The sequence below is a fragment of the Apium graveolens genome, chromosome 10 (genome assembly GCF_009905375.1).
Source record: "Apium graveolens cultivar Ventura chromosome 10, ASM990537v1, whole genome shotgun sequence".
In the NCBI taxonomy this organism is placed as follows: domain Eukaryota; kingdom Viridiplantae; phylum Streptophyta; class Magnoliopsida; order Apiales; family Apiaceae; genus Apium; species Apium graveolens.
Genome location: NC_133656.1, coordinates 160,658,488 through 160,675,964, shown reverse-complemented (window position 1 = coordinate 160,675,964; position 17,477 = coordinate 160,658,488). Strand labels below are relative to the sequence as shown.

At 33.9% G+C, this 17,477-nt stretch overlaps 4 protein-coding genes across 4 annotated transcripts; 1 reads left to right on the top strand and 3 right to left on the bottom strand.

Moving 5' to 3' along the window:
• Positions 1-27: 27 nt before the first annotated feature.
• On the bottom strand, positions 28-1,426 carry LOC141693096 (basic endochitinase-like). Its single transcript, XM_074498101.1, has 3 exons — positions 1,081-1,426; positions 638-791; positions 28-551 (listed from the first exon to the last, which is right to left on the bottom strand). The coding sequence occupies exons 1-3, from the start codon at positions 1,358-1,360 to the stop codon at positions 182-184; spliced, it is 804 nt and encodes a 267-aa protein (XP_074354202.1). The 5' UTR covers positions 1,361-1,426; the 3' UTR covers positions 28-181.
• Positions 1,427-3,533: 2,107 nt separating this feature from the next.
• On the bottom strand, positions 3,534-9,108 carry LOC141693095 (protein ALP1-like). The gene is made up of 2 exons (XM_074498100.1): positions 8,790-9,108; positions 3,534-4,847 (listed from the first exon to the last, which is right to left on the bottom strand). Exons 1-2 carry the CDS (start codon positions 8,941-8,943, stop codon positions 3,799-3,801), a joined length of 1,203 nt encoding a protein of 400 aa, XP_074354201.1. The 5' UTR covers positions 8,944-9,108; the 3' UTR covers positions 3,534-3,798.
• A 646-nt stretch (positions 9,109-9,754) lies between these two features.
• Positions 9,755-14,258, bottom strand: LOC141692358 (phragmoplastin interacting protein 1). The gene is made up of 4 exons (XM_074497165.1): positions 13,536-14,258; positions 12,462-12,633; positions 11,353-11,399; positions 9,755-11,274 (listed from the first exon to the last, which is right to left on the bottom strand). The coding sequence occupies exons 1-4, from the start codon at positions 14,177-14,179 to the stop codon at positions 9,915-9,917; spliced, it is 2,223 nt and encodes a 740-aa protein (XP_074353266.1). The 5' UTR covers positions 14,180-14,258; the 3' UTR covers positions 9,755-9,914.
• Positions 14,259-15,485: 1,227 nt separating this feature from the next.
• LOC141691234 (multiple organellar RNA editing factor 8, chloroplastic/mitochondrial-like) lies at positions 15,486-16,040 on the top strand. The gene has a single exon (XM_074495972.1). The coding sequence runs from the start codon at positions 15,486-15,488 to the stop codon at positions 16,038-16,040; it is 555 nt and encodes a 184-aa protein (XP_074352073.1).
• The last annotated feature ends 1,437 nt before the right edge of the window (positions 16,041-17,477 follow it).

The following is a 17,477-nucleotide window of genomic DNA, read 5'->3' as shown; positions in this document are numbered from 1 at the left end:
TCTACAACATTAAGAATGCATACTTAAAACTTCTTTTATTCATCAGCGTGAAATATTGTACTCATATTTAATCAAGGATACATGAGTTTATTTATTTGCTTATATAGAGCAACATGTACAGAAGTACATGAAGTTTATTCTGCACACAATTAAGCATCTTTTTAAGTATATTACACATAAATCAGGCAAAAGGCCTCTGGTTGTAACAATCTAAGTTGTCACCAGGGCTAACTCCAAGAATGGTGCAGTATCTCCTAAAAAATCCAATCCTGTCCTCAACCTGTGGATTAGATCCTTTACCACATTCAATTCCACCATTGATAATGTTTGTTACAACTCCATACCCCGGAACTCTCCCAGCTGCTGAGTCTGCTGCTGATGGTTTCCATACTCCAGTGATAGCATCGTGGCTCGACGGTTTGGGAGACTGTGGAGTCATCCAGAACCATAGTGCAGTCTTAAATGAAATAGCAGGGTCACTTGCCACCAAATCAGGGTTGCCTAGCAGATCAGATCCTATAGCCTTGCCCGCTGGTCCATAGTTATAGTTGCTGCATTTTTCAATAATAAAATTAAGCTCAAATTACATAATTTCTTCCAATGTAGAGAAAAAATATAAAATTAGAACGTGACATACTAGGAGATCTGAATAGGACCACGGCCGTAGTATTTCTTATTTGGAGCGCAAGGCCATTCCTGACTTGGGGAGCAGTAATCTGATGGAGGGTTTTGTTCCTCTTTGTAGCAGTATCCCCATGCATATGGTCCATCAGGTGCACTCGCCCATCCACCTTTGTTATTGAAAGTACAAATTAAAAAGTTAAGTAAAAAAAAAGAAGTAAAATAATATATTTCACCAGGCGGAATCAGGATCACAAAATAGCCGGGGCTTAAAGAAATTATAGTTAATATTTATAGTTTAGCAGGGACTTAAGATAGAACTTCTACTGATTTTTAACTAAGAATCGTGGTTTTATAAATTCATACTAAAATTTTCAGTTTAGCAGAGGCTAGGTTAGCCCTCCTTTTCCGCCCATGCTTCTGACAATGCAACATATGAGAAATGTGTGTAGAGATTACCTGTGGTCTCGTGAGAGGTTTGAGCAAGGAATGCGGCAATCTCTCTCTTTCGAGTATCAGGGTCACCACTGGTTCCGAAAGCACCAAAGGCCTTGGTAGCATCAATAAAAGCTTCGTAAGTGTAGAAGCCATTGGCCGGGCAATTAGCATCATTTCGATGCTTTAACATATCTTCAAACATAGCTTTGCTGATTAAGGAACCAACATCTTGTCCCCTAATACCCACTATACCCAAGAAAATAACTAATCCCCATAACCACCTCATACTAGTGCTTGCCATTGTTTCTGGTTATATGAAATATCCTTTTATTTTCTTTCTTGATTGGTTTGTTTGTGAAGTTAAAGGTAAGGATTGTGAAGCTATTTATAGGCTGAGCTAATATGGTAAGGTGAAGAATTTTCTTCCTTGGTTTGACAAGATAGGGGAGTTTCCGTGAAGTTGAAGGAATAAAGATTGAAAAACTAAGTATCGATCTCTTCTTTTTCTTTTTCTTTTTCTTTTTTTGCAGGTATTTTTTCTTATATCAGAATTTTGTTACGAGGTTTTATATAAACAAAAGGTTCCTGTTTGTCAGGATGAATTAATGAACATTCACTGTTCTTGCCGTTGAATCAAGAATTAGACGGCTAAATCTTAATCCAACGGCAAGTAAAGTGATTGTTGGTTAATTGATCTCTGACAATTACAGGACCCTAAACAAAATAGTACTATGTTAGCATGGGATAAAGAACATTTTTGTCCAAAAAAGTTAATTCTTTTTGTTTGACAGAAGGATTAAGCATGAGATTTTCCTGATAGAGTAGATTTAACATTAGCTACTAGTTAGGGTCTGCTACTTGGTTCCAGATTGCAGAAGTTGCACATGTTAGAGCATTCTTCACGTTTGTATCTATCGTCGCAGTTATATATATATGTATTTGTAACAGATGGGTTGTCAGCGAGACTAAGGGGGACTTAACTTATGCCGAAACTCCGATTACGTTCAAAATTTTGTTAATTTTTTTTGTGAAACCTTGATTTTTAGGTAAAAATTAATATAAACTATATTACGAGTCTCGGCTATGGTCCAAAAATAAACGATAACATTATTTAGTAACAGCTATGGGGGTATTTTGAAATTCTGGTTCAACCGGTATGAGTCATGACATAATACAGTAGCTGGGGCTTACTTCGAAAAAGATTTTCGAGAATGACTTGACTATCTTTTAGATATAGCTTGACTATCTTCCAGACGCAGACAAGATTCAATGTACTCTTCACCTTTTCTACTCGAGTTAAGTGATATTCCAGTGAGAATTTCTAGTCAGTGGTTATATTTTTCTTATGTTATCATCATCAAATTGGCTAAGTGTAACAAATTAACCACATGTAATGTTTAACTAACACTACAGGCACATTGCAAGATACGTTAGGGCAAACCCGACTCTTCCACACATGTCTGCTGGCTAGACTTTTCTATTTTAGCGTTGAAATTTTAGTACAAAACAATGAAGATAACGTAGAATACTAAAACAAGAGTTTCCAAATTGTACAATTATGAGTGAGACTGATAATAATACTATATTATTTATAGTTTAACAATTAATGCAGAATACCAGAACAAAAGTTTCTAAAATGTTCAATTACGAGTATCTAAAAATCTCCAAAACGCCAACAAAAAGTTAGTGCGATGTTGAGTTCTTGCCCCCTTCTTCGGAGGTCAAGGGTTCGACTACTAGGTGTGCGTGAGTTTACCTGGCAAAAAAAAATCGTCAAAACAGAGGAAATTATTTGACGAATAAAACCAAAAACATTCACAGATTGCCAAGTAAATGAAACCATATCCTTCACAAATCGCAACTGCAAATTTGATATGCATTGCCTATACAAAATTCAAATTCTGAGAAACTTTAGTTCGATATTTTTTGGGTATAGCTGCTATAGACCAAACATTTTACTATCGAAATGTCTGTAAAATGTGAAACTGGGTAGTTTTGGTAGTAAAGTAAATGCACGGTTATACAAACAAAGCTGAAAATAATTCAAAGCATACAATAAATTTCGATAACTACGTGCAGATCCTAAAAAATACGAAAAACTAAGATAACTAAAGTCTATTCCTACAGACATGCTATAACAAGCATAATGAGCAACTCTCGAGGCTGATCACAACAAAGATGTGGTCACTTTACCTTCTAATTAAGAAATTGGCTGGATGCTAGTGTTAATCATGGAATTGTGCATAAGAACACAATTTTTCCATAATCATAATGCTCTAAAAATGGCAACGACTTGCAAGGTTAATACTACCATATTATGATGAGTGATGCTACAGGAAGTAAATGCATGCGGCAGGTTGTAACTGAAAATTCCTATATTATCTATCTGTATTGACTGCACACAACCCACACAATTTCATGTATTTTGGGATCCAATTTGGAATCTACACAAAAAATCTGTGAATTTAGCTTCCAAGAAAAAGGTTTTACCAGTAATACATAGTGACATGCTCATTAAGAAAAATCCTTTAAACCAATATTTGAGAAGACACTTTGATAAACATACACACGCGTTACTATTCTTCTTGTCCTACTACTACACATCTCAATTAATTGCACTCGCCAGAGATATGATGAAAGAGACTTAACATCGCATGTGTAGGAATCGAGATATCTGAACAGTAACAGAACTATATACTAACTTAACGAAGAAGAAACTACTAAAGAGATGGCATGCTACTATGGTAGCAACCTTCCTGAGAGATAAAGAGCTAACTTCCGTCTCATACCAGCGCCAGCCTTATCAACAGCATCACAAATTTGCTGCTTATATTCGGAGTCATTATCATAAGTGAAAAGGATTTCTTTTTGCACCTCATCATCCAAATCGATTGTTATATTATGCAATAGGCAGCAAACAAAAATGATTCTTGGCAACCTATTTTTATCAGGTCTCCACATCTCTCCATCAATAATCTTCCATGTCTCCTTCAACCGTGATAATGCCTTTTGTGCCACCACATGTGTAGAAGTGTGCCTCCTATTAAAGCTAACCTTATATTCAGAAAGATTACTTCCTCTGTAAGGAGTCAAGAGCCACGGTAACAAGGGGAATCCTATATCCCCAATTATATATTCTTTTAGCTCTGTTTCTTCTGGAAGTTTCATCCTTTCCCCATTTAGTCTCTTTCCTTCATTGCAAAGTTTAAAGAAACTTGAGCTTTTGAATGCAGTGGAGTCGCTTAAACTTCCTGGCCACCCAGTGACAATATCAAGGAATCTCATATCAGTGTCCACAATTGCCTGTAGGATCATACTGTGGTGCTTCTCATTGTCATACCAGACCACATTTGATTTGTTCTTACTACTGGGTAGACACATTTTGATGTGTGTGGTGTCAATGGCACCACAACAATTTGGGAGTCCTCGAATTTTCTCAAACTTTGACTTCACCTCTGCCATCTTTGTTTCTGTAGAAGGCCACTGGATATGGTGGATTCCTGCTTCTTCCATAGCTTCCACAAACTTCCAGGTTATTTTACGAACGATTGCTTTGTGTACGTGAAGGGAGTCACCAACAATTAATAATGATTCGCCAGAACTCAACCTTCTCAAAGCAACTGCTACTTGGTCCTCAAGACATAAAGGTTGTCCATTAATATCAGTGAAACTTGAAAACTTTGCCATCATAAAATCCTTCACAAGTGAACAAATGTACTTAAACGTCCTTCTCGATATCTTGAAAATTAATTCAAAATTAGCTGAATCCTTTGATTCGGACAATGACCCTGAAATACCACAGGAAGTAGACATTAGTCGATGCTGTATTTTCAGTGACGTGGAAATATCAGGTTAAAAATTTAAAACTCTACTCCCTCAACATAGACTTCCTGATGAGTTGGCCGAATTGCAGATACTATGCACAAGAATGTGATATATTGTTATATCACTTTGATAGTGCTGAGATTAGTACTACATGTCTTTCCTATTTACTGTGTCTGTCAAAGTTTCAATTAATAATTGTCACAAATCAGAAGCCACCCATCGTAAATATAGAAAGGACTAACAGATTATAACAAAATTAACACTGCCTCCTACAAGAAAAGATTATCAATAGCAAAGATAGCCCATCAAATTTCTAGAAACAGAGATTTCAAACACACCCTAACTGCAATTTACACAATCAGGAGCAACTTCGCCAAAACACTAGAACAGAGTAAAATCGTATAATCTAAACAAAGCTTATTGTTGCTGTTTATAGCTTTTAATAAAGAACTTGAAATTCAAAAAATCAGCAGTGTTATTAATATAAGATCTTGTTTTAAAACAGAGATAGGATATTTAAGTATACAAGATATTATCCTAATTTATGAAAATAAGCCTACTAATACCACTAACACTGACTAATAAAAGAGAGATTTAGGAACAATCGATATCTATTAAATTCAACATTCAAATATTCTTAATAATCGCTCTTCTTTTAAGTTTGAATATTTTTTTTAAAACGGAAGTCATCATCGCCCTTTTACTTGGAGTATGACCCGCCAAAAATTACATTCTGGTGCAATTTTGCTAAAGTAATTTGCTGAAGCACTTCCCCCAACTTTAGCTATTGGAGAACTTCTCTTCAACATTGAAACAACAATTCTCTTAATCAGCAACATGTGCCAAATTGACACTTTCTTAAATCTTATTTCCACAGTTACTTTTGCATGTCCAAAGTTCTTGCACTTGCAACATTGAGGTCTTTTTAAACCAGCAATCATTTTCTTTATTACCATGCTTCTTGCAATGATCAGAATATACAACCTTCATGTTATTTTTTAATGTTTCACTGAATGAGCTCCTTCAACCACAACTTTGATTTCCCCATAACTCATTTTTGTTATTTGTTCTTGGTCTTACAAAACAGTTTTTACTTTGATAAAGCTAATCGACCAAAATCTATTAATTTTATGAAAGCTTTTTCTCAAGTCATTCGGTCAGACACAAACAATTTCTCTAAAAATTCTGTCATCAACCTGTCATATACTCATGTATCGTGTCTTTCTTTTCCACGCATAGAGTTTCAGAGTCCCTTATTTAGAATTGAAGACTTGCATCTTCATTGTTCTTTATAATATTGTTATATAGGTAATTTCAGTTCTCAAGCCACTTTCATGTTTCACAAGTCATGATTGTTTTGAAAATTGATTATGAGACATCAAGATGTATTTTAGATTAAGCTCTTTAAGCTTTTGTTAATTTACCCTAATGAGCGCTAATTTGATCAAGTTTGAGATTGTTTTCAAGATGTTGTATCTCCCCCTCAGATTCAACCCCTAAACAGCTCAAATATGCTTTCACATAGCCCGAAGTTGGTAATTTTGGCTATTAAAATAATAGAAAGATTTGTGTGGTTGAAAACCATGGCTTTGTTTTTTTTCTCAAAAAAACCAACATATAACTTAAGGTAAATAATTGAATCTATTTATACCTTAGTTGGTGTTGTAAAGATTTTAATTTAAAAACTAAAAATACTAAAAAGCAATAATGGCAATAGACATAAATCTTTTAATTATCTTCTTGCATAAAAATGCAAATGCAAGTTAAAAAAAACCTATATAACAGCCAACAATCACAACGAAAATGGAATATATAGGAATATGTTTTAAATTAATCCATTGGTCTAAATTATTTGAAATTAATCTTAATAAAACGGCTAAAAAATAAAATTTAGATTTTTAGGAAAAAAAATAAATTCAAATCAACTTTAAATTATTATCAACAATTATATATATAGGCCAACCTTCCAGAGAACCCTCTTATATAGAGGCCCTTGGAAAACCCTTTCATTTTATTATAGAATCACATCACAAATAAAAAAATAAAATTCGATACTAATGTCGAATAATAATTATACTTGAATTTTATAAAAAGTTCAACACTTCAATTAAAAAAATGATTTTGCATTTATTTCTACTGTGGACAATTGTGATTCCACTATAGAACCACTACGAACTATTGCAATAATTTTTAAATAAAAAAATTGTACAACTTTGTTTTTGATTTGATAATTAAAATTTGTAACTATATATAATGAAAATTAAATAAATATGTGTATTTTATATTTTTAAATAATGGTTCTCTATGGACCTCTATAAAAGGAACCGTCCATGGATTGCCACCCATATATATAACATAAATATATACACACATTAAAATCCGCTCAATGACTTCTACGTGTGCCTAGGGTCTTAATAGAATTATAATCAAATATGATATCAAAGTTCCAAATTAGAAAATCTATATTCACCCATTAGCATGATACAAATAACAAGTCACCTAGAGAATATCTTAAATTTTTGGGAGAGTTGGTAATTAATTTGGTTGTTATGTATTATGCATTTTAACCACATTTAGCAAAATGAGTTAATTTGCTCCAAGTAAACATGGTGTAACAAAATTTTAAGAAAATGTATAAATAGGCCAGTTAAATATAATCTTTTATAAATGAACACTTAGAAACTAGGTATTCCTTGCGTCCACTCATTTGTTTACATATCGGAGAGAGTGTCTGGCACGCCTTTTAAGATGCGTATTTAATATAATTCTGTTTTACAATTTTATACTTTTTGAATAAAAATAAAATGTTTATACTTTTATTCACAAAAAAAAATATTTTAGAAACAAGTTATAAAACTATGCTTTACATGCATCTTAAAATGCGTGTCCTAAACTTTTTCAAAAACATAAACAAATAAAAGGGACAGGGAGAGACTGGGAGTAGTACTTTTGTAGATAAGTTGCACAAACAATAGCAATTGCTTTTTTGCAGATAAACTAGAGATCAACGCATATAAAAGCAGGTTCAACCTAGTGTATTAAATTATGTTAAATAAGGTTATACATGTTTAAGTAAAATTCAACATGTTCAAAAAAAGTGCATACACTTTTTCTTTGATCAAGTACACCTATATCTAAATTATGAAGTGAAATATTGCGTAAGATGGATGTACGGTAATTCACTCTTCAATTCTAAATTGGGGCTTCATGCGAGATTGTCTTAACATATACACATCATTATATCACGCATTTCTCAAAGTCCCAAAATATTTTGGACTGAATTTATATATTGCCACAAAAAAACGACCTTCATGGTTCCCTTTCTGATTACGAGAGATTTTCAAGCTAGGAATATTAACAAGTAAGATATACAAATTTACCCATTCATAACAGGTCGCCGTAAAACCTTAAGATGTCAAAGGAATGCCCCAAACCGACAACAACAAATATAACCAATACCAATAACAAATATTTAAATTAAATAAATGGGGGTAGAAGTAGAAATACTCGAACCCCGGTCCCTCCCTAAACCGAGCTATGTTAACCGGTCGCCATAAAATCTTAAGGTATCCGATCATGATCTTATACTCTTTCACATTACCAAATACCTTAAGCTTTTATTACAAGGTTTTCAAACAAGGAAAACTTATATTTGTTTGTTGTTCACTATTGATATTGTCTTTTTCGTGTAAAAAGATTAGAACTCACCCCTTATAGGAAGGGGAGGAATAGTGCTCAATACTGAAGAGTCATATAAAGGGAACGAGGGAGATACTGCTAAGTCCGAGAAGTCATCTTCACACTAAGATTGTGATCTAATCTAAGGTATCTCACACGATAGTAATGGTGATTTAGTCGTAGGAGTGAATGAAGTATTTTAAAACATAAGAGAAACACAAACATACCGGTAAGTCTCTTGGAGAAATGGTCCCACCAATCAAAGGAGTGAGGTTGAGATGGTTGACAAGTGAGAGAAGGGCCACCATTGTCTTGAACCTCCTCCTTAATATCATCTTTGTCTGCTCTCTCCTTTCTCTTCAACCCTCTAATGGGTCCCATCCGCACACTCCAAGAAAACCCACTCTATATACTTATAAAAAACCTGTAGCCAACACACCGGAATTTTTGGTTGGAGGGGGGGAAATTGTGTGTATATAAGGCTTTGCAGTGGTGGTGAGATACAACCCGTAAGACGTGAAGGTTCTTGGTATATCGGTGCCTGAGCAAGTGCCAAGGTGCTTTTATATGTTTAATATAAATTATAATATTGTATTTACTTTCTTTATCTTATATGTATATATTATATATTTCCAAAATTAGTCTTTTTTTATATCATTCATGATTTATTGTACATTTTATATTTTGGGATATTTAATTCAATTTGACTATTTTGGAAAAAGTACAAAAATTCATATGTTACCTTCTGTGAAAGGTTAGAAGTAGATATTATTTATTACAATTACGTAAACAGTTCGAAAAATATTTTAAAGTAACTACTACTGCTTAATAAAAATTATAAGATTAAATATTCTAATTTGTGTGTTTTAAATTTCATATTTCCTGTAAATTACTTGAATACGACAAGTAGTTATATTATGTTGTTGAATTTGTTGTAAAAAAAATTGTTTAAGCACATTTATATTTTAAAATATGACTTGAAAGGAATTATTTGATTTTAAACGTATATATAAAGTAAAAAGTATGTCCGAATGGTATAATAAAGTAAAAAGTAGGTTAAAATTGTTCTGAATGGTATAATAAATTATCATCAGCTGTTTATTTATACCCAGCAAAAGCTGATAAGCAAGTTCAGCAATATAGCATCAATTATCAATAATTGAAATAAAAATTCTTCCCAAATATGAATCACTAATCAAAAAAGTAACAAGTCTACTATTGTACCAGATAAAACTATTGGTGTACATTAACATGATACAACCCATGCATGGCAGTTTATACTCTGGAAGATGTCAAATGAATCAAAACAATATTATATGATATCACCTTGTTTTAACTGGACAACAAAGGTTCTAATTAACTTGCAAAGGAACCATTGAATCAGTGGCTTGTTTCTTTGGACAAGCTGAAGAAAGATGACCCTTCTCGCCACACTCGTAGCATGTTCTCCGCCTTATCTTTCCGCTAACAGTACTAGCATCAACACTACCATTATTAGCCCCAACACTACTAACACTGCTAACCTCGACATTATTTCTTTTAGCTGGGGCACTGTAAGCACTTGCTTCAGCAATACTTCTTTTAACTGGGGCACTGTAAGCACTTGCTTCGGTAATGTTTCTTTTAACTGGGGCATCATTGGTACTTGCTTCAACATTATAGGCATTCTTATTATCTGGCAAAGATTTCAAAGAGTCGGCAGGTTGTTTCTTCGGGCACTGAGAACTTAGATGGCCCTTTTCCCCACACTCGTAGCATGTTCTCCTCCTTATCTTCCCGCTAACAGTACCTACCTCGTTACTATTAGAATATGCTCCAACAGTATCAACATTCATATTGGTTGGCACATATATTGTTGGATCAACATATTGTTTATTCGGACAAGATGAAGAAAGATGGCCCCTGTCACCACACTCATAGCATGTCTGCGCTATCTTCCTGGGGACTGTAATAATTTCAACATTATCAGGAATGACCTCAACATTAGGAGTACTTGCTTTAAAATTATCATCATTTTTAATGGATGACAGAGATTGGATTGCATCAGCAGCTTGTTTCTTTGGACAAGATGAAGTAAGATGACCTTTCTCACCGCACTCATAGCATGTTCTCCGCCTTATCTTTCCACTGACAGCACTCATGTCAACAGTATCAGTTTTCACTTCATTACTGGTTGGCAGAGATTGGATTAACTCAGCAGCTTGTTTCTTTGGACAAGATAAAGTAAGATGGCCCTTTTCACCGCACTCGTAGCATGTTCTCCGCTTTAGCTTACCACTAACAGCATTTGTGTCCACATTCTCAGATTTTACTTCAAGATTTTCTTCAATCCTAATGGTTGGAACAACTTTAGCATTGGGAACAACTATAGCACTTGGATCTGCCTTCTTTGCAGGAACTGCACATCTTATTCTCACAGGTCTTCCACAAAGAATCTTTTGATCCAACTTCAATGCCATGGTTACGTAGAGGCTATCAGTAAAATCTACATGAGCGTAACCTCGGAATTCTTTTGTTTCCTTGTCTTCACCAAATCGAATTGATGATACTTTGAAGTCTGCGAAAAAACTTTTCAAATCTTCCTCAGTTATATCCCATGACAAATTCCCAACATATATCCTATTATAACCCTCCACAATTGCAGGCGAAAAATCAGACACTTTTTTCTCTATAGTTGTCTTGCAAGGCTGAATTTTCAGAAAAAGTCCACCCCTGCGAAAAACTAATGCGGTGAGGTGCCAAGTAATATGGGGGCACAAGAATGAAAATTGATGATATGCAAAATCTTACATGTCAGCCCCATCAAGAGCCAAAGCTCTTTTTGCTGCTGCTTCAGTCTGCAAAACAACAGAATGTTATGCGCAAGGCATAAATCTACGGGCTCTAAATACTTGAACACGATTTCTATACAACAGCCACTACATCCCCTCTGGTTGCACACATCTTTTATCTCAAGAATTCAGGTGCAAATTTCGTGTTCAATAGTAAGACAAATAAATAGACTACCAAAGCAAGGTCCTCTCATTTGGTACAAGTCTAAAACATTTCACAGAGCAAGGATAAAAAAGCACATTGATCTGATTACTATAGATGTGTTGAATCATCTCTTGGAGACTCTTAATTCACATAGATAAGTGCGTCCATCTATAGCAATACTTCTCACATTCCTTAATTTTAATGATTAAGACTACAATACAAAGTGGAGAGCGAAAGAAATTGTCTTTACTAATTTATTATTTAAAAATAACTTAGAAGTGGGAGGCTCCTTAAAAATGAGGAGTGAAGAGTCTTAGTGATTTGAATAGGCACTAAGAGCCTCTTGGAGTAACATTTTAACATTTGTTCAAATTATTATAACTTATAGATCCAAAATAAGGAGTCTGTTAACGATGCTTCAAGAATACCATCATACAATATTGACCCAATTACCACAGACTTTGAATTTGGAAAGGATCAAGTAAAGGATTACCCCCAACCAGAGAGAGAGTCAAATGGAATCACATTCCACCAAACAGATTACAAATTATGATCAAAGCAATTCTGCTTAAAATATTATTGGGTCAATGTGACTGTAAAAAAACACATGATGATATAGCATGTGAAAACAGAAAGCTTACTTATATCCTACAATTCAAGTCTGTAACTTACGAGAGGATGATTTTTGTAATGACACGTGATATACAGGTTCATGTGATGATTAATCTATTCTTCCTTTCCTGTTAATTCTACCAGTTTTCTATGGTAGGGTGGAAACATTCACCAAAGAAGCGACCAGCCCAGTAATGTAGTATACAAGTTCCATCGTGTAATACTAAACTTTTAGGTTAACGGCATAAGCACTCTAAACATGATTTTAGAGGGTCATAACTAGTTAAGATGAAAAACCATCTAAAACATACCTTGAAACTGATGAAAGCAATCCCCCTAAACTTTCCGGTATCAGGAAACCTCAGACAATCAACTTCAGTAATGGTGCCACAACTTTCAAAGAAACTACGTATATCCTCCTCGTTTGAGTAGTACGGAATGCCTCCAACATAAACTTTGGTAGAAACATCTGAATTTTCTTGACTGCAAGCAAAAGATAATCAAACATGAGCATCTTTAACATAATTAGCAGCCATATCCATTAAAATTTATTGAAATAACATACAGTATGTAAAGTAAGATGAGGATAATTCTTAAACAGTAATAAACTAATATTTACTTATCCATTCTTTTCTGACTTTATCTATTAAACTTGCTGAGTTGATTAGGGATGAAATAAATATTAGTCTGCACAGACAATAAGACCTATAAGTACACAAACTGCCTTAGGTTAATCAGGTGTGCTGCGGCATAATGTAGGTTAATCAGGTGTTCTGAGGCATAATGAAAGAAAGGAACTATGCATAATTGCATTTTCTCATATGCTTTGGTGAGCTAAGGATTGTATGTTTATTGCCCATGGCATACCTATTCTATTAGTGAACCACGTTAATTATGATTTTAGCGTGTATTACTTCAAATCCTCTTGCTGTCATTTTACCCTAAGCCATGTCAGCATCTAGTTGCTTCGGCCTCTTGGTTCAATTTACTCCTTTGGTTAAGAAATCAACCATATTGTCTTGCCAATAAACCCAACCCAAACTTATCCTACAATTAAAATCCTTAAAAATTATCAAAACTAATAAGACTAACCCTAAGAACAACTACAAACCTTAACATTCTTAAAGCTATAAACTTTAAAGCCAAACCTCAACAAAACAAATTAATTACCTTTCACAAACAAAACCTTCATAACAAAAAGGCACAGCAAAAGGAACAACGTTGATATCAAATTAAAAACCTATAAATGGGTCATCATCCTTGCTAAAATAGATCATCAGTTCGCAATATTTACACGTACCAACACAGCAACACTTAAATACAACAAAATCACAAACAAATACACAAAAATCTACAAAAAAAATAATATCAAAAATTATACATACCTATCATTAACCTTAATCACCTCAGCTACCCTGTCTTTCGGTGCAACCTCCACACCCTTCTTCTCAACCCCATCACTCTTCTTCTTCTTCCCCTTCTTCTTTTTCTTCTTCATCTTACTCTTCACTTTCTCCTCACCCTCCCCTTTTTTCTCCTTCCCACCATTTTCCAACCCATCAAGAACCACTTTTTCCTCTCTTCTCTTCTTCTTCTTCACCTTCTTCACACCATTTTCTAACCCATCAAGACCCAATTTTTCCACTTTCACACCATCTAAGCCCAACCCATTTTCTTGATTTTCTAACCCATCAAGACCTAATTTTTTCTCTATTTTCCCCTTTTTGACACCCTTTGAGCCCAACCTATTTTCTTGATTTTCCAACCCATCAAGACCCAATTTTTCCTCTCTTTTCCTCTTCTTCCCACCATCTAAGCCCAGCCCATTTTCTTGATTTTCTTGATTTTCAGCTTGAGCATCAGTAGAAGTCACAACTCTGCGTTTATCTCGTTTTGACAATCTGGGTTTTTGAGTGAGTGAGTCAAGAAGTGATTTGAATGATTGTTTGGTGTTTTGAGATGAGGATATAAATGAATTTGTTAATTGAGCTCTAATTTTCTGCTTGAGTTTCTTGTTTGATAATACCATTATTGTGTATCTATAGTTTTGGAGGCGGGAGTGAAGAGTAGTAGAAGGCTTAGCCTAGCTAAAGCGTTAAACCCCGAGAGGCAAGAACAAAAGGGCATAAACCAGGATGCTAACGACGTCGTTGCATGTTAGCAACTTGCTTTTCCCTTATTTTTATTTTTTTTTAAAAAAATCACCAAAAAAATATTTCTTTTAAAAGTATAATATTACTTTTCCTGAGAATATTTGTAAAAAATGATTATAACCAAAAGCAAACTAATGCTACTTGTCTTTACGTGTTTCTGAAAGAAAAAAAAGTTATTCCGTGCGATGGAGTTTGAATTAAATCGTATATAATTATTTTTATTTATAAAATCGTCTTTTGTATAAATAAATTAAAATTGTATTTTGTCGCTAGTCTTTATTTTGGTAAAAATAAATCAAACCAAACAAAAAATATCCTGTATATCTCACTTAGAGGAGGGTTTAGGGTCTTAGGAAGGCAAAATATACGTAAACATGTACGCCGATATCCTGTATGAGTAGGGAGATTGTTTTCATGACCCTCGTCTTAGTACCCAAAAAATAAATTATAGTATGTGACAATATTAACATAGGAAAAACATTTATTAATAATAAACCGAAATTTAGGAATTTGTACCTTATTTCAAAATGAAAGAATACATAACTATTTTCTAGATGAAAATCTAGTACACATGAATTGAAATTTACCAATTTTTTGTTGGAATCTTTGTGCAGTAATTTTCGTAACTATTTCAAATCTTGACCACATGTTAGATCAAGATTGAATGAGGTAAGAAAGAAATTTATACGAATCAAATTAGAATGTCAAATTTTGAAATATGACCATGATAATAATTGCATGTTTAAATCTGTAACTCTGTAACTATTAAATAACGAGAGAAGATGGAGAAGATGATTATCGATATCTCATATCTCATATATCAATCTTTGACAATACTTCGGACGATAAGCATAACTTTATAGAAGGTATAACTGTCAGTAAGATAATTTCAACTTCTTCGTCTTTTGACTCGTTTGAATAGTGGGTAAATGATCGCTCCAACATCTTCATTCATCCGCATAAATACTTGTTTATTGTTTATTTTATTTTCGGTAAGAATAAATACTCAAATTCATTTTTATTGTTTTGATTAAACAATTCTTAACCTAACAAAATATAAAATTTTAATTGACTTATTTTATAAATTGGAACAAACAATAAATTGCAAATAAAAATAATCGTTATCTAGGATTTGTGAGATGAAGCCAAGGCGACGAGATGTCTCTCTAGGATCTTGAAAATATGCCAGCTATTATTCGTTGTCTACGTTCAATTGATGTCACCAAAATCTCTATAACACGTGGTTTTGCTACTAAGCTACCAGCCCACAAAACTGTCTCCCAGGTCATGCATGCTCTTCCACGCAGTGAACCGACACTAGAATATGGGTTAGATTATGAGCACTGGTTTGTACAAGTTAAGCTACCGGATTGCGAGATGTCTAGAGATGAGATTATTGATTACTACATCAATATTCTTACTGAAGTTGTTGGGAGTGAGGAAAAGACCAGACTGAAAATATATTTTATGTCAACCAAACATTATTTTGCCTTTGGTGTTCTCGGAGATGAAGAACTTGCTTCTAAGTTACAAGGTTTATGCAAGGTGTTGGCAGTGTATGTTAACTACTACTTGGACCCAAAAAATAAGAATAATGGAGGAAATCCATTTATTAATAAGCAGCCGGTACCGTATGATCGCAAATATCATACAAGAATCAATTTATCGACCCCCGAGGGTGACCCTGAGATTCCCTATGATAACCCGGTTGCTCCTGATATTTTTTTGGTGACTTGATTGATGCTGATATGTCTTTTGGTAACATGATTGATGTTGATACATCTTTTGATGCGATGATTGATGTTGACATCCCGGACAAGAATGTCGAGCAGCAGACTCCAATACCTTGGTTATCTTGTGTACGTGCATGGTGAAATGGTCCAAGCCCATAATGTTAAAAATAATTGGAATGGTCCAAGCGTTGATTACTGATTACTAGTGATTGCGATTATAAGTACTGTTATAATAAATACCTGGAGTTCTGTTATAAATTGATAGTATTAAGGATTTTTTACCTCGGTGAGTGTGTTCTGGTGTGTGAACATCTGAATCGCTATTAGTATTAGTATGAGACCAAAAAAAGATTGGAAATTATTAGAAAAAGTGGAACTCGATTAAACTGATCATAGTCTCGCGATTTCCTCATTTTCAGAGTATACACTTTGCTTATTATGTCTAACTAGATATGTAGAAATAGTAAATATTGGCATTATATGATTAAAATGAATTGTATCATTAACTGTGAGAAAAAAATGAGCTACCCGTCAACTTTCTTACTGCTTCTAGTAAAGTAATATCAACTCTTAGATCTGCCCATGATTTGGTTCATAATTGGAATGGGATAAACATACTTGTATTGATATTACCGATTTTATTTTTTAAGCGAATTTGAAAAAGGGGTGTTCATAGTTGGTCATGTGACACCTAAAGCAATATAAGCAAGAGTATATAAAAATTATCTGTCATGTAGAGATAACTAACATAGTTTCATAATTGCATTTTTCTTTGTTGGCATGGTTTTGACTGAAAAGAGAAGTCGTTGAACTCCACAATCATTAGAAGTGTGAATCTGCTACAAAGACCAACTAGATGCAGAAAAATGAATACAAGATGTGGCTCCTCTTAATGATAGTTCAGAAGAAGATGATGAACTGCCTTTAGAGAGTGAAAATGATGGAGATTCAACATAAAAAGATAAATTTATGGACTGCGCTACTTTGAATTATAGGACTGCTGTTTGGTTTCTACACTGCTAAAAAAATCTAGACAATACATATTTTCAGGATTGCATTTTTTTCCTGGACTGCTTTTTGATTTCTACACTGCATTAATGTTAGGTCCCGAAATAGCGTAGAAGGGGGGTTGAATACGGTACTCACTAAATTAAAAAAATATCTTTCGAATCTTTTGCTGATAAATAATTCAGTGTTCAGTTAGTGATTTCGTGTTCTTGAGGTGAATAGTGTTTAGGACAATAAAGTAACGAACATAAGATATTCGGGAAAATATATATTTATATATAAATCCTCGAGTGATGTTGCTACACTCCGATGAATAAATCAACCGGCTACAATCCAAGAACCAAAATGTTCATGCTTCTGCAAAAATCAACAAATTAAACCATATACAAAATCTAAAATTATTTATCCAAGGATTTAATTACCGGATAACAAT